Source organism: Phaenicophaeus curvirostris, chromosome 12 (genome assembly GCF_032191515.1).
Source record: "Phaenicophaeus curvirostris isolate KB17595 chromosome 12, BPBGC_Pcur_1.0, whole genome shotgun sequence".
NCBI classification, from domain to species: Eukaryota; Metazoa; Chordata; class Aves; order Cuculiformes; family Cuculidae; genus Phaenicophaeus; species Phaenicophaeus curvirostris.
The window spans coordinates 17,179,771-17,205,915 of record NC_091403.1 but is presented as its reverse complement, the minus strand read 5'-3'; the positions used below and the strand labels follow the sequence as shown (position 1 = coordinate 17,205,915).

The 26,145-nt window shown below is 36.7% G+C and overlaps 1 protein-coding gene across 2 annotated transcripts in view; it reads right to left on the bottom strand.

Annotated features, from left to right (window-relative positions):
* Nucleotides 1-25,781, bottom strand: part of NEDD4 (NEDD4 E3 ubiquitin protein ligase) — a 48,030-nt gene extending 22,249 nt beyond the window's left edge. The window contains exons 1-5 of one of the 2 annotated variants that reach the window (XM_069866879.1): nt 25,708-25,781; nt 24,201-24,279; nt 23,014-23,052; nt 22,515-22,568; nt 2,474-2,524 (exon numbers count right to left, since the gene is read on the bottom strand). Coding sequence is in view for 1 of the 2 variants with exons in the window: in XM_069866878.1 (XP_069722979.1) it covers nt 2,474-2,524; nt 15,725-17,239 (1,566 nt within the window). In the remaining variant the exon portion in view is untranslated. Of the gene's footprint in view, nt 1-2,473; nt 2,525-15,724; nt 17,327-22,514; nt 22,569-23,013; nt 23,053-24,200; nt 24,280-25,707 lie in introns of those variants that run through there. The other variant, XM_069866878.1, reaches the window with a different exon arrangement.
* Between the last annotated feature and the right edge of the window lie 364 nt (nt 25,782-26,145).

Below are 26,145 nucleotides of genomic sequence, written 5' to 3'. Positions count from 1 at the left end.
GTTCAAGAAAAAAAAAATACCTTTCAGTATATACATATATTACACTTTCTAAAGCACTGTTTAGCCTGAAATCAAGAAACAGATTCTCCATTTTCATATTCAGAAGTTCTACCACAACTCTTTCTTCTCCCTTCAGTGTTCTTTGAATATTTTTTTACACAGAACATATATAAAGAGCCGTTTCTAGCTTTAGGACTCGGGGCTAAAAAAATAATCACACAAGAAACCATTCTGTGGACATCCCTGTTCTGATTCACAAAAGTGAAGCTGCTCGGTTAAAAGAAGCATAGAGGTAAACTGACATAGTTTTATAAATATATAACCCAGGTACAGGTAGAGAAATACAGGACACACTAAAGAAAACAACGATATTTATTTTTCTGGTTAACAAATAGATATTATCCAGCTGAAGTTCTGCAATTTGTGCAAAAACATTTGATTTTCACAATACTACATATGTTTAAGAACATTTGTAAATCTGTTTGAGTCTTTTTTTTTCCTTTTCCAGCTGTCTGTAAATTCTGAGTAACTTCAGACTCTCCTTAATTGATCCATTTTAATAATTTCAAGTATTATAAAACATGAGTTAAAAATTGCTGTATCTGTAGGCCTTTTAATTAAGGAAAATGGTGCATAATGCAATCTTTAAAGTCTGAACTAATTCCATAACAGTATTTTCGAAAACCATCTAATGTTTGCCAACATTTGATTGGAAAGAAAAAAAACAATCCAGAATTTAAGTATTAGATAATAATTCATTAAGTTAGAGATTTTATAACTTTAATTGGAACTGTTGGGTTTTGTGATGAAAAAGTCCTAAGACCAAGCTATCTAAATTTTACTGAATGTGATAACTGTTATACTGAAGCTCAGAAACACAAACACTCTCTTGGTATTTCAGACATTTTAGCACAAATGCTTATTAATGCAATTTACAACTACAACACTCAAGTAGTATTTAAACGTTCTTCCAATCTTCACCAAATTAAAATGCAGGCATCCAGCCTTGTAATGATGTGTGTTATACTGGTGTTATCTGCAAGATCAGGTTCTATACTTATAAAGCGAATTGTCTTACAGCTAAGGTAAGTAATTCTTTGAAATGAAAAAGGAATTAATCATGTGTTTTGGCTCTGTGGGGTTTCCGAATGTGTCATATCGTGAGTCCCCCGCCTCCCTTTGCAGTATTTCTACCAACAGACACTAAGACAGGAAAAAAAAAAAGCCTAAATAAATCACAGAGGAGAGAAAAATATTATCTTCTTAACTTCAGCTTCATAATTGTTTTCTGACTTTCGAAATACAAGAGGTGCCTTAGATTCAATGCTAGATTACACTAGGATTAATACATTTTGATTTTGGAAAGAGCAAACTCCTATCTAGCAATTTTCTTGCCTTGGAGACAATTTGCCCTTTTTACATGTCTCCGATTACCAGCTCCTTTTAGTTATGAACAGTCAGCACTTGCATAGTACCAAGTAAGAACAAAATTGGGTGCAATAAAGAATGTACAAAAATATTTTATTTATACAAGATATATTTACTTATGTTAAATAAAGACCAAAAAACCCACCTACGTTTGGGATAGTAAAGTACATTGGATTTAGATGGCAAGACCAAGAACAAGAAAGCAGGAAGACAGAAACAACAGAGGAGCCAGGGAAAGTCAGCATTTGAGAAAGGTAAGAAAATAGCCATGAAAATACTTGAGTGAGGCTCTATAAATTAGTTTATGCTATGAACTGATTCATGACATTATGGCCACCCTTCCCAACCCACCTGAGAGATGAACAATTACTGTGATCTCGCATCCCAGGTACTGTTGGAAACGGGACAATCTATAACCATTTTGACATGGTTTTACCAGAACAAAAGAACAACTGCTCTGTTTTTCCACAGTTGTTACCAGGTCTTTAAAATAGTTGCTTATAAATCTGTTAATATTCTCTAGTATTTTGAGATCTCAGAAGAAAACGGAAAGGCTTACGTATTTCAATGGTTTTGGTGATCTTTATTTAAAAGAGACACTGTGCTTTGCAGAAGGAATACAAAAGCAAAAATTAGAAAAGCAACACTAGCTCGATTTCCCACTTACCCTCTTCCTTGTTTATGGGAATAAAGAATATTAAAAGTAAATTAAAAGTAAATTCATAAACGATAAAGAAAATATCTTAAGAAATACAACAAAAATTACAATTTCTTCTAGCCTTTAAAACTGTTTCAAATGTTGCCATTTTATTCTTTTAAAAAGAAGATATCAATACCTAAACACAAGGTGATCTACCTTTTTTTAATAAATAGTAGCACTAAAAAAACCCCAAACAAATCCACAAAAGAAAATTAAAGAGAAACTCCACTTAATCATATATTAACAGTAAGGTTAACTTCCTTAGATGATAAATACAGTTGCACACAGAATAATTTTTCCCTTTAACAGTCTTAAAACAAAACCAAACAAACAAAAAATACAAACCGGTAACTGATAAAGAGGAATATCCACTTGCCCAAGAAAATCATCTCGAGTCTGTGGAAAATAAAAACAAACAAAAGCCATAGAAAGTTTAAAGTTGCAAAGTGTTTTAAGAACATTGTTCCAGAGCCCTGATGGCACGGCAGTGCGTCCTAAGACTTTGAAGGCACCCTAACATTACAGGCAATAAAACTTATTCTGTACAGAATGAGTCCTGACTGACTCAGCCTTGAACAGTTCTGCCTTCCTCAAAATAGATTAAGTTGAGGAGAGCTGAGGCTGGAGACTTAGCTTGGTTTTTAAATTACGTAGACTAATGCTAATCAAACAGGAGAGAGTTGTTCAGGATCACAGCCAAGTTTATCATCATCTCCATAGAAACATCACCTGAAAGCACAAAGAGTAAAGACGTTTCTTCCCTTCGCAGTTCCAGTAAAACAATTGTTTTGCTCTACACTTAAGAAACTAAACATTTGCCACAGGAACACAGAACCAAAGACCTTCCTCCCTGGAGCGTCAGACAATTTCTATAAGCCTAGGCAGCTGTTTAGAACAGGTGTATATAAACACTGTTTTTTCTTTTCAAAATAATACAGCTGCTGAAGACAAAGCAAAAATAAGTTTCATCTCTTATAAGTGCTTTGGAAGTTCCAGCAATTCCAGCAGTCCCAACCCTGGCATCTCCTCTGCCCGACATTCCTGATGACATCTGAAAATGTGCTAACATTTATTGAATCTTTGAAAAAATAGCCTTTGCCCACACATACACTGCAGAGTTCAGTTTTAACAATTACATCTGAAAGATTCTACCCTGACTTGGACACCTGGACTGCCCAACTACAACCAGACTGTGACTGCAGTAACTTCACAGCCCGATTCCCTCCAGCCTAAACTGCTGTATCAGGGGAGGGACTGATAATATGTGGTATCACTGGACAGTTTACTTTTAATCACCTTTGCCTGCCAAAGAAATGAATGTTTTAGTAATTCACATAGGTAATTTCAGGAGTTGGCAATAATCATCGCCAACAGTCAAAGTACTTCACTTCACTTCTTACCAGATTAGCAGAGGGCATGTTTCAAGTCCATCTGTGATTTGAAAGCCTTCACAAACCTCCACAAAAGCAGAAGTATGTATGACATGGGTCATTTCACTTAAAACCTCATCACTGCCTGTGTGCTAAATCAAGAAGGTAAGAACTTTTTTTAAAGCTCTGCATAACCCTATGGCATTTTAAAAAATCTACACTATAACAAGACTACACTTTTTTGCATAGACTGCAAGGAACTGTGAAAGCTTCAACAGCGTAGCTTGCACAGCCTCTGCATTTCTAGTCTTCCTGATTTTTCCCCTGAACAGAAAGATTTAGTGCCTATTCTTTCCAAAATCCATTGGTGTACCACAAGCTTTTATTCAAACTCATCACCCAAGGATTCTGACACCTGCTTTCCATGAAACTTTCCATTATGAGGCTCTGCAACTCACTGGAATCTATTCCCTTCACTCAGGGCAAAGCCGCATGTTTCGCTTATCATCTAGCATGATTACATTTTTATTTCTCAATACCAATGTTTGACAGTATCGAAATTCCAGTCCTATTTTAGCTATTTTTAATCCCATTGACAGCATTCTTCATTCAAACAGCTCTGACTGGATAGGCCTCTGTCTTTAAAGGCTAAAAGTATTTCTTTAAGAAGTTCTTCCTCCCTTAATAATTCTGGTACCATTTTTTTTTTCTTTAGCTCTGTTGTCCTAAGTTTACCCATTTCACCTTTAAATCATAGAGATATACACAGAACCAGTGCCACACATTCCTATAAGCTTTAGTGTTTGCACCTCTAAAAAGCACAACTCAATGGCAGAGCTTGTAATAGATTATAATATGCTAGAAATGTATAGCTACTAACTTTAAACTGAATTTGTAGTGTGTACGGCATATTTGAAGGGGAGAGAGGGAAGAAAGAAAAACAAAATGCTCACCTTTTTTGTTTAAACACATTTGAGGTAGTAAGCTACAACAGGTTTCATATCTGAATAGTCTGAAGCTTCCCTGAGCTACTGAAAGAAAGCTTTCGGTATTATTATAGACCACAAGCTTCTGGAAAAATATAGCTAGCATTTTTGCCTATGAGGTTCTTTTTAAAATGGCACAGCACATACCTTTGACATGTTTAAAGGCTTAGTATTTGTAAGGTTCTTGGCAATCCTCAAGTGGAACATGCCTTTCAAATAAATTACTGGAATGTGGGACAAAAGCCTGCTGTATTTTAGAAAACCTTAGAACATTGTGTTTGCTACCATCATTATTTTAGTACGGGCTCCTGTTATTCACTTTATTATTGTGCTGTCTCTCCTGCTATTTTTAGCAGAGCTAGCCTCAATAACCAATCTTTAACAGAACCTTCTCCTCCAGCCAGAGGATAAAATCCTCCAGGGGAGATTTTTGTTGCCCTCCAAACAACTAATACATAGATCAGATAGCAGGAATGCGCTGTAGCAGTGTGCCTCGCTATGACAAGCTGACTAACTGCCTTCAAAGAAGTGCCAAAGCAGCTTTGAAACAGACACTGCACACACTAACAATCATATGCCAATGGAGTCGAAACCGTTTGGATTTCTGTTTCATGAGTACAAGTATCCCAGTTTTTTCAAGGCAGACAAGTAGGTCAGTTGCTCTTGTCAACTTCTGATTTCTTAACAGCCACAGAAATCAAACTTTCTGCTTGCCGAACCGTAAGTGCAGAAACGACAATTAATGATACAGTACACTAACAAAGAGGTCTTTTATTTTCCCGATTCATTGGTTTAGTCTATAGGAAGTTATTAAAAACATGTGAGGACAGACAGCTGCTGTATACAATACATTTTAAGAACTCTAGAGCAATGCCAAAGCGAGTGCTCAAAGAGGAAAAGCACTGAAAGTAATCCAGCCCAAAACACATTTCCATCCATTTAAAAAATATATATTTAATACGCCTTAACACTTAAGATTTTGGGTTTTTTCTGCAATTCCCATCAGAAACTAGGTAGAAGTAGCTTTTAAACAGACACGCTTATCTGACTGACACAGTTAGGAGTCGTACTGACAATATTACCCATAATTTATCAGTTTTGAGGCAGTTAACTGGATTTAATGCCTGTAATTGCTGGATTCACCACAGTGCCTTCTGAAACAGCTCTTGTATAAGACCAGGGTGTTGAAATAACAGGTGTTTTCCCTGCCAACATTTGTGACTAATTTTTGTTAGTGTTAGTGCACAAATTAGACCCCAAGTATATTCATAGGGGTTTTTTTTCTGACTACATAGACAGCCAGTTGTGCCCAAGCCCGTCTTTGCACGGAAATCTACAGCTGCATGGCAAAATGAGAAAGCACACAGCTTTTATTGGAGGGAATACAAAGTATCAATTCAAATTGAAAAAACAAACAGCCATCCAGACTATCACTGCTTAAGAAAACAAGAACTCAATAGATCCCTTATAAAACCAACATTCTTCTTGCTTAAACACCAAAATATCAACATTAGTTACAAGCTCGATGAGAATGAAAAAAACTTGCCTGAACTATACTAGCAACTTCCAAGTATTTCTCTTTTCATGCTGCACCGAGTATATTATTTGGTTCTCTGGAACTCTGCATTGAGAAAAGTGAGCTTGTTTTCTTCTATAAAATACTGTCAGCATATGCTACTCATCATGGGAAAACAACAAAATTCTATTATTGCATTAAGATATTACTAAATTAATGCACTCTAAAAGTAATGTTTTCTCTGTCGTGCAAAGCAATAAACACTTGGTTGCATGGAATTAGTCAGTCGTCTGTATTTTTAAGGGGGAGAGGAAAATGGTGAGATTTTTTTTTAATAACATGTAGGCATTGCTTTTTAGTTGGCATCTACGCTGAACTATGATACTGAGATAAAGGAACCTATCAGCGTTTTCAAACGACAGAAAAAACGTACTGTTAGATCAATGGTTATTATGCAACATACGTTTTTGCAGGACCTTCAGCCCTGCTGGCTGCTTCAACAGCAAGGTGTTAGCAAAACATGCCTCAGCAGTTTTACCATCTGTTTAACAGGCTGCATTTAGAAACAACACTCAAGTTATTTTCACTAATTCCAAAGATATTTTCAGAGAACCGCTTCTCTAAAAAGACCATAGCAGAAGCGTCATCTGTTTCTTCACTTACAGCTTACACATTTTACACGGAACTAAAATCTTACAAATAACTTCCTTAGAAGTTCATATTTAGTCTACAGTAGTTTTATAGCCACATTTATCTCTTTCTCCACTCAATATCTGCTACTTTGAGAACTTGTGCACAGACATTCAGTAACAAAGCAGTTCGAGATAGCTTTTTTTGACTCATTTTGACATAGGTCACAGGAAGAGAAGATGTCATCTAACACAACTAAAGCATACTTGAGCAGAACGTAAACAGAGAACAGGTCAAAAGTCAGTAATTGGTTTATTTTATTCATCGGAATCTGAGTTGCTCTGGGTTTATGGCCAGATGTGCCAAATAAGGTACCATATAAAAACCAGGAATATTACGTTTTAATAAAGTCAAGAGCCAATCCAGATCTGGCCTCCTGTGTTAAACAAGCCAACACAAAACAAAAAAAATCCAGAAAACACTACCCAATATGCAATCAGGTACTATTTAAATAAAACATTCCTGACATGAAGTCAATTAACTTCATGGTAGTATAAAAACATAAAACGTTTGCACCTATTGGTAGAAGTTTTTCTGCTAAATCTTAACACTTCAAATAAAGTTTGAAAAACGAAACTCTTGGAGTAAGAATTCCACGTGAACTTTTACCATTTGCAGTTAATGTTATATAGCTTAACACACTCAAAAAAAAAAAAGTAAAACCCTATTATCAAATGTTAAACTACACATTTAATTTGCTCCCCAAAATGAGTAATGGATCAAAAAGATGACAGATGTTAACCACATCAGCCAATTAATATATTCAGTCAAAGGACTCAATACACAGTCAACTTCTTGTTATTCAGAGCAAGAGGGAACAAACAGAATTTTGGGAGAAAAAAAAAAACCACAAAAAAAGACAAACTATTTGCCCCCAGTAGGCAGAGGCTATTGAAGCATCCCTGGCTTCATAGTCTCACTCCTGGGAGTTCATCAGGTCGAGTACAGTGTTGCACATATACAAAAAATCAGGTCGAGCCTTGAAGCTTCTTTTTCCAACCCTAAATACCATCGTCAACAGTCCGCTCAGATTGTCCAACTGACCCCATCTAAGACTTCTGTGATCATGGACCTACAGCAAGGCTGGATGCTGGCTGAGTGGCCTCGGTCTACCCCAAAGTTAATCCAGCAGTTTTCAAAAGCATTCTTAAGTCTACTGTTCTCAGCTACTGTTGATCCAAATTCAACATCAACACTGACTCAGGAATTCACCGCCCCTTTGCACAGCCAGCGGCTGCTGCCAGCCATGCTGCAGTTTTCCATGCTCTTCTGCGCTCCACATCAGTCCTCAGCCACTGCTGATCTGACCGAGAGGCCCACGCCCTACCTATTGACCTTTCCTAGCTTCCAGCCTAAACCTAAGCCAGTCCTAAATGGAGACAGATGACCCGGCTTCTGCAGAACTCATTGATTTGTCTTAAGCTGTGCTACATTCAAGTTATATATCCTATCTCTCCAAAACTAGTCCGCATCAACTGACCTTGGATGCCTCAAACTACGACACAAGGCAACCATAATACAAATAATCTACCCACAACTTTTACAACAATAGCAATATTACAATTTCTTTCAGACAAGCTCAATGTTTCTTACTTAAGTTACATGATATATCTCACACGAGAACCAAGTTTATTTTATTGGCCTATAATTTGCCAGCTGTTAACCACTTTGGGTTTAATCTTTACAAGCTAAATATTTGTCCCAAATCAAACTTACTAGAAACAATTACTACAACACCTGTCAAAGGTTATTAAAAAATAAATAATGTTCATAATAAATAGTGAAAGCCTTTTTCTTCAAAAAGCCTTTGTGCTTTTGTATTACTGAACATGGCCTTCTCCTTTATGCTGGAAAATCACAGACTGCCAGAGAGATCAGCTAGGTCTAAAAGAATCCAGTTCTATGTTTTTTACCTCATTCCTCTTACTGAGTAGCTGGAGCGTCCCATTTGCATTTTAATGCGCCCTAACTCCAATGACTCCAAGTTTGTATGTAATTTCCAACACAAACTTGATGACATCCTTCTTAAATTGTTTGCTTACATTCCAGCTGATACAGATGAAGCCCAAGGTCTCGACCAACAATTGCATCTGACTTGGCAGCTTACCGTAAACTGCCCCAACAGAAAGAGTGATGTACTCTTAAAACAGAGACGATTATAGATCCATAAACTAACACTGAAACAAGCTACAAGTGTTTTGCTGGCTATGTGCCCAAATCTGCACATTCTGTCCATCACAGGGAAAGAGGAAGAAAGTTCACTTGAAACAGAGACACTTAACAGCGATACAGGGCAGTTCCCTTCAGACAAGTGTGAAAATCAGTCAGAAGCAAATGACTCGACTGAAAAGGCCAGTTAGCTTTGCTTGCATGCTCAATATATTAAATTCATCCACTTCTGGAAGACCAGAAAACACACACCGGAACACAGAACTACATTCTCAGCCCAGGGTGAGAGAAGAAATTGAAAGGCATTTCCTACTGTTTGATTGTAGGTGGCTGCAAGGGGTGGGCAGGCATCAAAGAGCTCAGCAGATTAACCTATCTGCCAAGTGCAGATGCTTAAGGAAATAATAAAAGCAGCCATTAAGAATAGTACTTGCTCCAATATATAGACCTTTTGATTCTCATGTTAAAATACATATTGAGAATGTGATACCCTTCGATGGATATTTCTTCAACTTTTCTAATCTCTTCTTAAAATCCATTTCTGCTTTTGGTACGCACAACAACTTGCAGCAGTAAGCTCACCAACACATAAGAGAACTTACTTGTTTTACAGTAGTCAATTGCCTGTTTAAATTCACCTCCCTTGAACTATAGTTTTACAAAAACTCTTTATAACAATATTTTTTCCACCCCCAAAGCTGAAAAGTCCTTGGTCTACTTAGTGTCTCCTCACATAAACCTTATTCCAATCTTGTGATCCTTCTTGGTATTTGTCTAGTTATGTTTTACATGCTTCCTGAAAAAGGACGACCAGAAATATGCATGCCATGCACATGTGTGGATTGGTATAACTCCGTAACAGTGTTTTTAATTTTGTTAGTTTATTCCTTTCCTAATAAAACCTATCTTTCTATTTGCCTTTCAACTGTTAACAAGATCTGAGCTGACATTTTCAGCAAGTCACTCACCATGACACAAACTCTTTCCTGACCAGTAAGGGAGGCCACTCCCACACATGCATCATTCGCTGTTTTTCCTCTCTGTGCAGTACTTGGCATTTATCAACACTGATTTTCAAAGTGTCCGTTCTACTGCCTAGTCGCTCATTACCATGAGTTTCTGCAACTTCAAAGGCGATAACTTAATTCTCACTCTTGTATCTTATCTTGTAATTAGCCGTCATCAACAAGGAAGCTTTTTTCTGCACTTAAGTCTTGAGAGTATTTTTCAGAAATTCTAAGCCTTCTTACCAAATATTTTTCAAAGCTCACTGGCCTGCATTAATCATCTCACCCATCTTTGCATGTCATTGCTTAGTTTGATTCGTAAAACAAAACTTCCTTTTATGTAAGCAATCCTCAGTCTCAGTCTTTGTAAACAAAAAACCTGTCATACATCTCCTAATTCTATTCCACGCACTCTTTCTTCCAGACCACTGCAGTAGCCCACAGTTTCACTTCTGCTCATTTTAAAATATCAGCGTATTACTTACCATCTTCCTTCAGGAATCTAATAGATTAAGCAATTATTCATCTTACTTGGTATTTCAACAATTTTATAGCTGAGCTTCTTGACAGTTCTTGGGAGGATACCTGCAGGTACCGTTAGTTTTGTTACTGGCTTCTGTCTTATGCGATAATGCTTACAAAGACTATGAATTCTATATTGCCATAACATTTTTCAGAAGAAATTTTTGTTTAACCCAAAGAGTTGATCTAATTTCTCACAGAAAGGAAGAAGGATGTACCATTAAATAAAAAAATACTCTAGCAATGATTATGTCATACTATCTGAAAGCCTACAAGTTATTTGGCTAGTCAGGAGTAAAGGGAAGAATGTCTCTACCTTGCCTCAGAAACAAGTTTTACTTTAATACATTTTTAAATGTATACTAAGCCTTAAGAGACAGAATAACTAGCTTGCGGCTGTATTAAAGCAGCCACACCATCAATGCTTCCCACTCTGTCATGGTAGATTAAAATGACATGAATCAACCTGAAGGCTGAATAATTACATACTTATATATGCTGTTTCAGGAGCTCTGCTCTGCATGGTTTTGCTGGTTTTCTCTTTATGTTGGCATAAGAAACCTGCCCAAACTCAGTTCAGCTGCAGTCTATAAGCAGAATGAGGTTAATCATAATCTGTGCAAGGCACAAATAAATAAAACTTCCCTTTAATATGTATATGCAGTGTTTGCAGGTGACTACAAAGTGCTGGAGCTTTGGTTTACAGGGTTATTCAAGCATTCTGCTACAGTCCAGACGCACTTCCTTACATCAGGATCGTATTCTGAAAGTTACACACAGTTCACTGTTGCCGAATACAACCTGCTAAAAATGATAAAAAATTTAGGGATGGAGCCGATACCAAATAATAATTGATTGCTTCCTTTGCTAATGCTTCCGCGTAGCAATTGTTCACAGCTAGTCTGGGCTGTAAGGTTTATCATATCCTTGGCATGTAATCTTTTTTTTTTTTACCTCTGAAGAAGATTGCTAATCAAAACTAAAGGCATGAGTAAAGGCAGAGAAGAAGCTGTAACAAAACTCTGCATTTAAGCAAGATAGAAAAATCAAAGAAATCAGTACAAATTATCAAAGCACTACAGGTCATTGCTATACAAAGTATGAAAGTAGGAGACCACCTACAAGTGACTATAAATTGTTAATTATTGTGATTAATAGTTACCACTGTCTTCCCTTTAATGATTTGATACATGTCAACTTCTAAAATCTGTCTGAGACAATGTGAATAGTATTATGTGATTTAAGTCTAACATAATGTCATTGTGATTCCTCAGAAACCCATCACTTTCCTTTCACCCCCAATTCTCCCAGATCAAATTGTAATACAACGACACAGCAACATGCTGTGAAATATGCAAATTATTAGGTGATAAGGTTATCATAGCACAACAGCATAAAGATATGCCCCAATTTGTGCTTTGCCTTGTGCTTGCCTCTATAATCTTCTGCTCCACCAGCCCCCTTTCCACCTCACTTCCTTACACAGATTCGGAACACCGATACACATAAAACCTCTTGGCTCCATATGCAAAGATGAAGATGGCTGGAAATAAGCCACAGTGGTCTTCCTCTTCTACATTACCCCCTGTAAGGAGTTTTGCTAAGACAAAAGCTCTATATTTAGAGGACGCAAGAGAGAAAAACTCAGACTTCTTCGTGCTAACTCGTGGTGCAGCATTTATCAAGGGAATCAAGATCATCCAGGCACTGGTTTTGGTCCCCTCCCTCGGCATGCTCAGACCAGGTGGGAAGTAAGTTAGTGGAGAGACATCCTCCCACACAGCCCCCATAAATTACTGTTTGTCCAAAAATTAAGTTCAGTACTGAAAGATTAAAATAGCACCTCCTTTTACACATACAAAAGGCAGAGTTACAGAACTTGGTAAAAAAAAGCTTGAGAGTTCCAACTAAAACTTGTTTTCACATAAACCTGGCAATAGAAAAGTTAATTGGTTATTGTACTATCTCTGAAGGTTTTTTTGCTTCAAAAATGTGTATTTCATTGATCAGAGACAAAACTTAAGAAAAATTAGTTGCAAACAAAAGGACACCACCAAGATGATTTCCTTAACCACATAAGAAATTATTTCAAGGGTATCCAGCTGCTGAAACAGATTTGCAAGTACACTTTGGATATTCACATTATCTACTCAGCAGTGGTACTGATGGGGAAGGAATGGCTAATGTCAACAGGGATGTCAGCATAATATTATACTTGCAGAAGAGATTTAAAAAGCTATGTTAAAGTTCGTTCATGGTCTACAAGAAACAGAACTGTAGTCACTGCTTCTTTCTTCCTCTGTACCACTTAAAGTTTACATAAATGAGATGACAGGTAAACTGTTCTCTTACTCCTACCCTTCAAGTTCACACATGATGTCCAAGTGCTTTCACTGTAGATTTATTTTCACCCTAAGCAAGAGACAGATGAACTGAAGAAACACTGAAAACAGAAATACAAAGTGAAGGACAACCTTCAATGCTGCAGACATGGACCACCTCTTCCTCCTGCTTCACATGATTAATATTCCCCTATCTACTGCAGAACCTATTCAACATGTTTCCAGTAAAGACCAGCAGTGCTATGGACCATCACCTTCCACATTTTTCAGCTTCATTAAAATAATCCAAGGCCATCTGTTAGAAAAAAGGTGTTTGGGTTTTTGGTTATTTTCTTTTTGTTGTTTGGTTGGTTGTTTTGGTTTTTGTTGTCTGGGGTTTTTTTTGGTTTTTTTGTTATTTGTTTTTTGTTTGTTTTTTTTTTAAGTCGGCCTTTAACAAGCTGTTGATTATAGAAAGCAGGAAATCTGATATGAGGTTGCTGAAGGCTAGTAGCTAGGCACGTAAGAAAAGAATGCAATAGACCTTTTGCTGCTTCAGACCCTGGAGTCTCTGGCCGAAGCACTGATTTGATTTCATGACTGCTCTGTACAGATAGCTGACATTACTAAATGCTACTCCAGTATCAACTTGTTAAATTAGAACCCAGACTCAGCATATCAATATACTAGGCCAGACTAACTGGAGTCAAGAGAAATATTTTGGGAGTTGTTTATTTTTAAATGAGTCACAATACACCATGATAATTAACCAGACTATATAATTAAATGATTGCCATAGAATCTATTCTATTTGTCACAGACTGTAATAGCAAATACAATAAGCATTTATCTATTTTATTCCAACAAACAACTGAAGCGCTATAAAGTCAGCTATGGTTTTTTGCTTCGTTCAGTGGGTAATATTTTTATATTTTTTCAGTACCTGTTTTATAGGATACTCTAGAAAAAAATATTTTTGTGTAAAGACTGAAAGGGCCATTTCAGGACTGAAAGGCTCCTGTGCCTGTTGTTGCTTAAAGGAATCTGCAAAACAAGTATACTGCTACAAAACCTCTAGTATCAATTTTTCTGATGCCAGGGATCTTTTAAGTTTCTATGTACAGATGGCACAAATCTAAATATTTGCAAATACATTAAAAATACAAGCTAACTCCAAAAATTTAGGGTCCAAATTTTTTTTTTCCACGTTGCTTTTTATTTTTAAAATTCTCTCTCATCTTCTGGTCAGAAGATCAAAACTTAAAAATTCAGGAAGCTTAAAACATGCTGCCACATCCACACAGTAAAAATGCTCAACTAATTGTTAAGCATGGTAAAAAGTATCTTAAAAAGTTAAGTCTCCTTAGATTTTGCAGCATTCCACTGTAAAGAGTGCTCCTAGAAACTGAAGCTACGGTCAGTCCAGTGTCCTACAAGGTTTTCAGTAAACGTTTGCTAACTATCTAATCCTGAACTTGGATTCTATCTACATTTATTTAAATTCATTCAGAATTAAAATATAAAATACCATGCATATCATTAAACATGCCATTAAACACTGAGCCTTCAGTGCACGTTGACGAGAAACATAATTCTAGTGCATGACTCAACATGTTTTCCTCTCTACACTATACTTTTTAAAAATAACTAGATCCAGGCTCCTTAGAAAATGTCATAATGTGTTTGTGCTTACTGAGGAATTTACCATCAACTTCCCAGTTTGCTTTTGGGATAAGGAATCACCAAACAATATGCATAGTGATTACCTGTCCTGCACTGTGGGCTTTATAATAAAGCTGGAACATAGATGACAGTTTTACAAGAAGTGAAGTGCATTTTTCTTCAAACTTTTCTTAACCAAAAGAACTCCAAAGAAATCAAAAAGTATAGAATCCTCAAGTACCACACTAAGGGCAACAACAGAAAATTACCAGCTAATACCTCCAAGGTAACTATATCACTTGTTTAGAAGGGACTGTCATAACTAGAGATATTTGTCATAAAGCCTTTTGCTTAAACAAGCATGTTATTTAAAAGGTAGTTGTCTCAATTCATAGAGAATGAGACCTTAAAAAAAAATTCTGGTAAACATTAATCATTGCACTTTTATCAACGTTCACAATTTGAACTATTGTATGATATTCAGATCATTCCAGTGTTCACAATGTCATCTAAACAAGTCTTGAAATCCACATTTTGCGTGGCTTATGCCTTACTAACAATACAAAACTGCCCTAAGAGTTAATAAGAGCAAACACACTTCTCCAGTTCAGTTGGATGTGAGTTTCATTACCAAAAAAACATATTTAGTATGAGTCTTCTAGACCCAAGTACTATAATTTGAACAGCAATGTTGTTGGGAGAGGTATTAAGTTACAGCACACAGCTCAGGCAAAGTAGTGGTTGGAAGGGAAAAAAAAAAAAAAAAAAAAAAGAGAGAGGAAACTCTGAAAATTCCTGTGGTTCAGGGTGTATACAGACACAAAATGGTATTTACAGTTTCTCTGCTCAAATATTACTTATCTTTAATTCTACATACAGGAATCTATTCCATAAAATAAAGCCTATATGAAATAAACCTAAAAGACCCCACAGTAATTCACTCATTTTTACCCATTTTATATGCAAACAATTTTAGTAATAACTTCACTTCTCAGTAAATTAATAGCAAGGTATTTCAAACTAGAAATCTTCATATGAAGTTTAAATAACAAGACAAAAAAAATCCCTTGGAGTTTGTGTAAACAGAAAATTGTTTACAACAGATAAAATATAGGTATTTCACTATAAGACTTATTCACCTATGCCACTGTATGTAGCATATTTTAAGAAACAAATCTAAAAAACCAAATGTTACAGATAACAAAAATTTACTCCCTAATGGTGACAGTTAGATACCATTAGAAAAATCCTGAAATCCTTGCATTTAAGTCTTGATTGTAAATTTTATTACTTTACAGCTAAATTACAGCTGGAAAATACTGTCAATTGTTTCTACAAACCCAGGGCACTCACCTTATGGGGCCTCCACAATGCAGCACTAGACATTTCCCTTTTAGAGGTTCCATATCTTTTCTTAACACCAGTTGGTTTTCCTTCATTCCCAGGTTTGAACTGTATGTGCAACTGAGAGGTCCTTGCACTCTGACACTTGTATTTAAGGCTGGATAAACAGCAAGAAACTTTTTGATGTGATCCTTCCAACGAAACGCTTCTTTGCAAAACATGCTGGGTTTTGCTCAGCTGTTCATTTGGTCTTTCTGGTTCATTTATATTAATCTGATATGCTGAATCTATTTTTGAGGGTAAACACGCAGATGTGCTACGTGCCAGTTTTAAATGAGGGTATTTTGCAATGGACTTCAGATTTAACTCTGGACTGCAACAGCCATTAACCATTTCACTGCTCGAGGTACATGCTCTTTGAGTGAGATGAACTGAAATACACGAGAAGCCATCAGATGCCTCTTCACAACTTGCCCTCTCAGAACCATTCAAAATCAGACTCTTGTCCCGTGATGAAGTATTCAAGTTAAGCGGTCGAATGTCTCTGACTTCGACAGAAGAGCAAGCTGTTTTGGACAGTCGAAGTCCATTGACTGCTGTTGAAAGAAATCCCTTGGAAATGGTTTGATCTTCTTTTTCTGCCAGCTCACTAGGAGAAATAAGGAGTTTATGGGATGTTTGATAGGCACCTCTATGTGGTAGTTGACCTGAGCCTACCGGAGAAGCTGGAGGAGTACTTGAAGGACTCCTAGGGAAAATAACCAGCGATGAACAACGTCGCAGTGGAATTTTAGTTTTCTTCCTCGCTGACAAAGTATCTTGGTCAAAAGTAGTATTACTTCTACATAGAGCTTCCTGAGATGAGTTATTCCGATAGGGATTGCATCTGTTTGCAGTGCTTCTATACGAAGAATCCCCATGTACGACACAACTACAGAAAGTACCATCACCTGTCAAAAGAGCGGCACTACCGCTGTCACTGATGACACTGTTACAATATGAACCTCCATCGCTTGTGGTACTTGCACATGATCCGTAGTCACTGCCAGCACTGCTGAATGAGCCACTGTCACTGGCCGCAATGCTGCTAAGGCTGCCATTGCACAGGGCAGTATTGCTCAGAAAGCTATCATTAGGTCGATGATCAACCACAATTCTAGCGCCACAATTTCCTTCATTACTGATACCAATGAATGAAGTCTCTTCACCAGTAGCTTCAGCATCATCAGATTGAAAACATCCACTAGGTTTTCTAGACTGTAGGGAAATGTGCAGCGAGGTGCTCCTTTTTACTTGCAATGAAGAAATACTTGCGTTTTCCTCTTGATTAATTACTTGTTGCATTACAGGTGCATAAGCGACTTGTCTAGGAGTCGGTTTCATTTGTGTAACATTAGGTGCAGAATTCTGCAATTTTTTGAAGTACACAGGATTGTTACAATCCAAAACATCTTCAGAGGTTTCCGATAATGGATCTGTGTTGCTTCGTTGTGTAGCAAAATGCAATCTTAACCGTCGTGCCATTTGTTCTTATTTTCACGCATGTTAGCAAATGCAAGCCACAAAGATCCTTCAGCAGAAAGGCTACAGGCAGCTGCACAGAACCTAGAGCTCGTACATCACAACAGTGAAAGCCAAAAAAAGTTGCAGTCTTTGTCCTAATTTCTACAAGATACTAGTGTTAAAAACTGTACCTCTTGAAATAAGCCAGCCATTCGTTGAACTGCAGTTTCTGGACCGTCTTTGATTGCTTGCAGTCAGAAAGCATTTAACGCTCCAACACAAAGCACTTAACGCTCCAACGCCCTCAGCTGCAACACACTGACAAACACTACTGACCTTGTTTTAATTATACCTTCTGTAATTTGCATAAATGAATACAATAATAAACTTCCCAAACTTCCAAGTTTAAAAGAGCAACTCCTGCTGCAGCTGCACTAGCTGAGTCAATGTGTCCGTACTTTCCTCAGCAGCGTATGACTACTAATATTTTTACCCATAGGTTTAGAATTACAGGAAGTTGGTAGGAATGAAGTCCCATATAATTGAGTATCAAGTCCAGGATTGAATTTCCAAATAGTAACCATGCTAGCAAACTGCTGAGGTCTGAATTATGCAAAAAACAGTGAAATAAGCCTCCTCCCCCTTAAAAAAAAAAAAGTCTCTGCTGTATTTAAATAAAACTTGAAAGAAATCTGGCATATCTGACACTATCTCACAATCTACAGGCTGTTAAGCAATCACACTTTCTAAAGATTAGGACATGGCAGAAAACCTTTCCTGGTAATTAATTCGTACTTCTCAGTAAGGTGCAACTGAATCAGAAAGACAAGAAAAATATTCCAATTAATAACTGGGCATTTATTTTTAGCCTACCATGTTAACCTTTTACTTCATATTTTGGTTAACCATTCCAAATTACAGTTGTTAAAGGTAGAATGAAACAAACTACTCTTACAAAACTAACTACCTCATCTTGTTTGCTGAAAGCCCACAATAAGCAGACATTCATTAGAGTTCAACACGGCATGCCAATATATGACCAGGTACGTAAACTTCAGAACACCACGCTAAGCATGCACAGAGATCAATGCAATAACCAAGCATAATTACAGAAAACTATCCTGTGTAATTATATACAAACTGTCTCATACATTCATAGCTATTTACTTATTTATTTTTTTTAAAAGAGTTTTATTTTTTAAATAAAGTGATCGGGATATCAAGAATGACTACACTGTCAACTCCTTATAAGAGTAATGGGACTAAGGATTCCTACAAAATGTTTCATTGGCTCATATTGTCTGAAAGGTCCTTTGCTGGCACCTAGTGGGACTTTTAAAACAAGACAATCCTGAACCTTGCTCTTAAGCAAGGGGTTTTGTTGTGTTTTTCTTAAAAAAAACGAGCACTTGGCTATGAATGTACTTTTGAATACAGAAGCCATACACGATGCAGTACGAAACACTACTGCACTAACATGAGATTACTTAGTGCTGCTGAAGAAGTGCAAACAGAAGAGAACACTAGGCCATTTATACTTTTATAGGTCATACTACTAGATTTTTTTTCTGCTCCATATTTGTTTAACCTTTACTGTATTTTAAGCTAGAAGGCAGTAAAATTAACATTTATGCCTCCTTCCCAAAAGAGCCAAGAATCAAATTCAGAGTACTCTGTTTGCAAGCAACAAATTTGTTTTCTAATTATACTCCAGAGCTTACTTAAACTCCATTACCTGAATTCCATTATTAGAAGGCAGCAATAAATGAATACTAGCTTACTGAGAAAAAGCCAACAAATACAATAGATCATTTATTTCATTAGGCTTTACCGAATGGATTTCTTCTAACGTTATGTGATGGAGGGGGATTGGGATTGGGGGGTAGAAGAGGAAAGGAAAACACCATAAAAAATTCTTTTGGTTGCAGTTTCAAAAAAGTACACATGAACTTCAAGCAATATATTAAAATACAAAACCACCCTAAGACATGCGAGTGAAGAGCAAAAAAGCACTACTTAATGTTCCTTTTCTGCCCAAAACCAAATTTATACGTAGCACAGTTTGTAACATGTTAGTGTGGTACACATATATACACACCCCAAATGGCAACCATTTTATTAGATACTCTTTTAATAAAAGAATGCAACACTTTCTCCCCCAGTGAATGATCTGAAATGTTTCTCCAATTGTACTGAAGAAATGTTTAAGAAAATTATAAGCTGACATAATTTGGTAACTCAGGCTTAGGATTTAAGTGACACTTCTCAACGTATCACTCTTCTTAAGCTTCTTTTGTCAACAAGAATGGCTTTTAATTTGCAAAATTCTACCTTGCTGAATTAGAGTTGACATAAAAAGAAATTTTAAAAAATAGGTTTTAAACAATACCTATAACTCTGTTCACATCTTAACACCACTGACTTCTTCAGTACCAACAACAGGTTTTGGCACTTCTTCTGAAATACATGTAATTGTGACAAGTCATTGTAAGAGAGGAAGAGACAGCAAAAAGTCACATCCAGTCCCTTCACTGTCCCATGTCATAAGTGACCTCATTGCCCTTCTTGACCCATTTTTCCCACGTGGTTTTAAAGACAACCATTATTGAGGACTCACTGAAATGCTCAAGCCCTTATCTTACTAATGGTCTGCAACAAGCCAGCAGAAAAATTAGATATAGAGTTCCCATACTAAATCAGAGAACAGCAGTCTTTGATTCAAATTTTAAAGCTGTTAACAAAAGACTTTAAAATTCCACTTGTTGGTGATATAACCAATACAGCAGAACATTGAATTTAAGGCTAACATTGAGGAAGATAAGTTTTGAGCCTGGTTTTCAGTAACATTTCTTAAAAACCAAAATAAAACAAAACAAAAATCAAATACAAAAAAGCACAGAAGTCGGGCTTCAACTTATGCCCAAAAGTTATAGGGAATAAAAGTACCTGGGATAAATTTTTATAAAGAGGAAATTATCCATTGGGAGGATGGTCTCACAAGTGTAAGAGAGTGCAGTTTTATCAGCTTGCTCACACCTAGAGTTTCAAGTCATCCAATAGGTAGAAGAAAGAAAGGCTGATTAACACTGAATCCCACTAAAATAATGGAAGATTAAACAGCTTCTGATCATATCTGCATATCCTAGTGAAACAATGAAGATTAATTAGTGGAAGCCGGGGATTTTGTCAACATTACATAACCATCACAGCTAAGGCAACAATTTGACTTAACTGAATTAACAGCTCAAGACACTTACTATGGAAACTTAGTGTTTCCAAGAGCCAGCTAAAGAGAAATATGGAGACAGCTTTTTCCATTCGCCAAATGATGAGATGAAAAAGATGAAAAACATTTAGTTCATTGTAGAACTATATAGTGACTGACAAGGTCTTAAGATCTTAAAAGCTTAAATCTCTAAATATAATCACATACAGGAAACAAAAGTTTTATTGGTTCCTCTCCCATAAGCAAATGGGTCAAACAACTTACCTACTCCTGATTAGACAAAGAACACAAAGGAGTTCTCTCGGTGGAAGTCACAAAGAAAGCACTAGCTTCCTCCCAACAAAATCAAGAATTTAACTTTCTAATCATGCCTCCTGGATGCCAGGGGGTGGCAGTAATGTTATATTGACTAATGGACAAAGTACTTCGACCTCATGAAGAATAGCTATTCCCTTTAGAATCACAGAACAACCAGGTTGGAAGAGACCCACCGGATCATCGAGTCCAACCGTTCCTATCAAACACTAAGCCATGCCCCTTAGCACCTCATCCACCCGTCTCTTAAACACCTCCAGGGAAGGTGACTCAACCACCTCCCTGGGCAGCCTCTGCCAGTGCCCAATGACCCTTTCCGTGAAAAATTTTTTCCTAATGTCCAGCCTAAATCTCCCCTGGCGGAGCTTGAGGCCATTCCCTCTTGTCCTGTCCCCTGTCACTTGGGAGAAGAGCCCAGCTCCCTCCTCTCTACAACCTCCTTTCAGGTAGTTGGAGAGAGCAATGAGGTCTTCCCTCAGCCTCCTCTTCTCCAGGCTAAACACCCCCAGCTCTCTCAGCCGCTCCTCATAAGGCCTGTTCTCCAGCCCCTTCACCATCTTCATCGCTCTTCTCTGGACTCGCTCCAGAGCCTCAACATCCTTCTTGTGGTGGGGGGCCCAGAACTGAACACAGCATTCAAGGAGCAGTCTCACTAGTGCCGAGTAGAATTTTTAAAATTGTTTTAAAAAAAAGAGACATCATATTTTAAATACTTGGGGCAGACAAAGCAACCAGCCAAGAGGTAAATCTTTTGGGGACTGTGTAATGCCTATAACCAATAAACAGCCATCTTCTTTCTTAAATATATTTATTCCAGACAGTTTGTACCTATACTTACACTTTCACTCTTCCAGATTTAGCAGAGCAGTACCTCCATAAAAGATACAATGGATTACTGAATAGATGCTGAAAGCATTTGGAAAAAATAACAGCTTTTTCATAGCCAACACACTATTCAAGCCTAGAGAGCGCCTCTGTAAGGGCTATCAGAATTAAACTGTGTTTGGAGTACAAACTAAAGAGCGCTCAGTCTCTCCCATTAGTTTCAAACTACTGCAGAAATTATCTATCACTATTCCAGTGATAAGGAATGTCTGCAAAGCAGACCTAGGATGCAAGCATCACAATTGTACTGCTACCAGACTTACTCATTTACAAAAAAACACAGAGACAAAGATAGCTAAGCCAGACATCTTCACACATAAAAGGAAAGCATGATCAGAGGAGTTTTGATTTCACTAAGAAAGTAAATGCACAAGCTATCCCTATCTTACTTATAACCACTCATTCAGAGAGGGACACCTATCTACAGTATCACAACCCACTGTCCTCTTAAGACTTCCACAGAAAATGCACAGTTGGTTTCTTTCATGCTACTCCTCGACACCGAAGAAGCTTCTCGCACTATGTACAGAGATCTCTCCATCATCAATACTACTTTGTGGGAAAATAAAACACTCAATGCAAGCCTTTCACTATCAAAGAATTTGGCAATATAATTTCAAAAGCACTGGAAAAGAATGACACATGTATGAGTTAAAGCACAGTAGAAATAAAGAATAACATAACAGCTTCAGAGCATCACCAAGTGTGGTAATGTCAGATAAATAAACAAACAAGGTCTGCCTTTACTTTTAGGTTTTGTTATAGAAGTTAAGGTTGTTAAGTGTGGATATTTGGTGCATGTTCAATCTAGATAACCTTACTTTCATTCAAGTCTTTAACACATTGCAATAATAACACAAAAGGACCTACCAAACGGTTTTCATCAAATACTTCAAAAAGGAGTCTGTGTTTCTGGGGATTAACCTAGGAAAAAGAAATACATTAACAGTTAAAATATACACTGAAATCCAGCATTTGTCTTCAGCAAGATACATGTTTATGCAGGAGGAAAAAAATGCATAAGACCTAAATTAAACAGCAAACTCACACCTTGCTGCCATTCTACTATGCAACATATTTTTATCGGAACAAATGAACCAAGACTGGTGCTATCCTAAACTGTTTTTAAATTCATGTTCATGTTTTTAAACATTTATGGAATAAAAATGTAACATCAAGACTGAAAATTTAACTCTGGCACAAAAAGAAACAAACTTAAATTTACTTTCAAGGAGAGCAGTCTGTGAGTCTTTTTGAAAATTAATTATGGGCGTATTTCTGATTTTAAGTTGAAGTAGTGAGAAAACATTTCTCCTAGTGTGCTAATATAACATCCAACATAGGTAATAAGGCTGCAAAATAGACTTACTCTAAATAAGAGTTCTTCGTTCCACTTCGGGTTTAAGGACTGTATGGGAGAAGGAAAAAAAAAAAAAAATAGAGAGAACAGCATTGATTATAGTGACAATTTTATACCAGTGTCTTTTTAATGTTTTATATCTGTTTCATCCCATGTAATAATCCACTTTAAGTATAAAACCTTTAACCTTACTATTGCAAGCAAAAGTCATAGGGGTTTTACGCTGCTTAATACAGGACAGAAGAGAGACCATTTATGCAAGCATTCTTAGATTTTGGCTTATGCCATGAGTGCAGAAAAGGGCCATGATACAGCCCAAATCAGTTAACATACATTATATCTTCAATAATAACCTCTGTCTTCTCCTCAGTACACTATCTACATTAAAACATGTCTGCAAGTAAGCAATCCTGAAATTATGAACTCTTAGCAAACTCCAAATCTCTCCACAATTTAATCTAAACAGATCCGGACAGGTGCATTAAACACAATATAACCTGTTCAACTAAATACATATTTCAGTTTGCGGTTATTTTTAAAAATAAAGATACTTTGAACTCTCATCATAACTAAACTAAGAATTATCAATGTGAAGGGAAAATGCACGAGTGATCTCATAAATCACAGCCACTATCTGAGAACAACGAATTGGAAGAGTACTTTCCCTCTCATGTACGAAATTTTTCATTTTCAGCTGATTTAACATACATTATTAGCACTAACACTGACTTTTTCTTGCAGGTATTCCAAAGAAAAAAAAGTATCATCATGATTCAGGTGAACCGTGCAACTTGATATTGAAACACAACAAACATGCTTGTGTTTCAAATACAGAAAAGATAAAAGTTTCACACCAAGAAAAAGAGTAGAAGCTGTACAGCAAGAGAGATTTGTATATCATTAAAGATCTCAGAAAATCAGAATAATCCCGTACCTCCTTGAAAGATGTAGCTTTGAATCAGTACTCACTTTATATTTCTTACTGTTTCTCTACCTTTCACTAAAATTACTGAAGGGCAAATACCAAAATAATGCCATCAATAGAGAAACAGTAGGTCACGAAACATTCCTTTCCCCATGTCCGTTCACTCAAGTGACAGTAATTCTCAAATTTCCTGTCGTATTAACTTTTCCTCTAGAGTCTGATCGAAAAACCCAGACAAACCCACCACACCCACAAAGATAAGACAGCTAACCTTTTTAATAGTTTTTGTCTGAACACTGGTAAGGACTCCATCCGCTGGATCATACACTGTCACTTTTACATATGGGTCACTGGGAGAGGCAAAAAAAACTAGGAGTTAAAATTTATGAACACCATACACATTTGTACTTAGGTAGTTTCAGAGATAAAACCTAAATGTTGCTACTGATTATGACTAAACTAGCCATGTCATTTTATATTGTGCATCACTACAGTTTGATTCTCTCCTCTTTCACAGTTCTTATTGCATGAAAACAACCTTAAATCCTCATGCATTTCAACAAGTCACATGGCTGAAAAAGTCTGAAGTATTAAATTTCACTTCTAACAATTTAAACACCCAGAATCTGAGGTACTTCCTTGAACATGCAATATTTTCACTATAAGTTCTATTAATTTCACAGAGTTCGAGTTTAACCTGAATTTTTCTGTTAATGAAGGTGTCCCAACAGCCTACTGCCTCAGATTTTTTCCTTCCCGTGGTATAATAAAGAACAGATTATACAAACATCTACTTCTCAAGACAGAGTCAAGGTGTTCAATTGCTCGGACAGCTTAGTAACAAGAGGTTACCAACACCATCTGCCATTCGGCAAAGGAGCATACAGTATTCACTTATTTAAGTTGTGATAAGAAAAGATATTTTTGTGGGGAAAAAGATATAAAATCGAAGAGAGACCGTCTGGCTTTAGGGAAAACATGACTATCACAAGAGAAATTTTTCTAATGCCAAACTGATGTCACAGATAACTTTGCTAGTGCTAAAATAACAGCACTCCTGTACACATGCTAAAGCAGAACTAGTACTAAACTCATTGGTACTTTTCTAAACCCTCTGTACATGGGCCAGAAGAAAAAGTACCTTGTACAAGCTGCATGCTGCCACTTGCCAATTCTACAAGATTATACAAACAAAGCATTTCAGTTACAAAGTCTGATCTTTCCTGTGGTAAATGTTAAGGCACTCCACTGTTTCTTCTCTTATGTAGACTGTTAACATTTAAATTGGTACATTTTCAGGGCCTGCAGCCACTGGTATGGGTTTACCACATCTATAGAATAGTGGATGCTGTTCCTCTGCATATAATTTGAGTTGAAATAGTCTTGTTGCTACCAGTGTTTAGTGTTGTGCTCGTTCCAAGTCTTTAAAGCACAGACGAGACAGTTTTGATTACAAGTAAACTCATGTATTCTAGCTGCAATCTACCAGAAGTAAAATAAATATACATATCTATCTTCCACGGCAGAACTTTTTACCATGCAGAGAATTAAACCATCTCACATGTTGTTTTGCCAACAGAAGATCTGCCCAAGTGACTCTCGGGCAAGAACACAGATAAGTTCATGTTCTTAAGAGTCTCTGATCTTTTTGTGAGGTTATCTGTCAAAACACTTCCGATTTCTTTGGAGAGAGTAACAGCAGGTTTTACTAAGATGTAAAAAGCTGCAGAAAGAAAACAAAGCAGCTGACCCATAATACATTAATTACATGTTCTTACCTGGCTCCCAAGATATCCTTCTTGGCCAGGCCAATTCCAGCTATAACCTTCACCCTGACAATTCGTGTATTCTCCTAAAATACAAAATAAAGTATTCAAGACACATTCAGGTTTTTTTTCACATATATTTTTAATTTCTAAAGCTAAAATCAATCATTGTCATAATTTCAAATTTACACTAAAAGCAACAAAGTAATTCAGTTACTTTGACAGAAACAACCCTAAGTTTCAGTAGGAAATTTATTCTGTCTTTACCCCTTTTTAAGTTTTAACACCATCGTAACCACATATGATGGTTGACACAGAATCAAAAAAACTTGGGTAAGTCAATTCAGTGGGGCTTGGCTTTTTTAAAATCAATTTTATTTTGTTTCTTGGCTTTCTAAAGGAGGAGGATTTTGTTTTGAGTCAGGGTGCTTAACCCCACAAAACAGGACT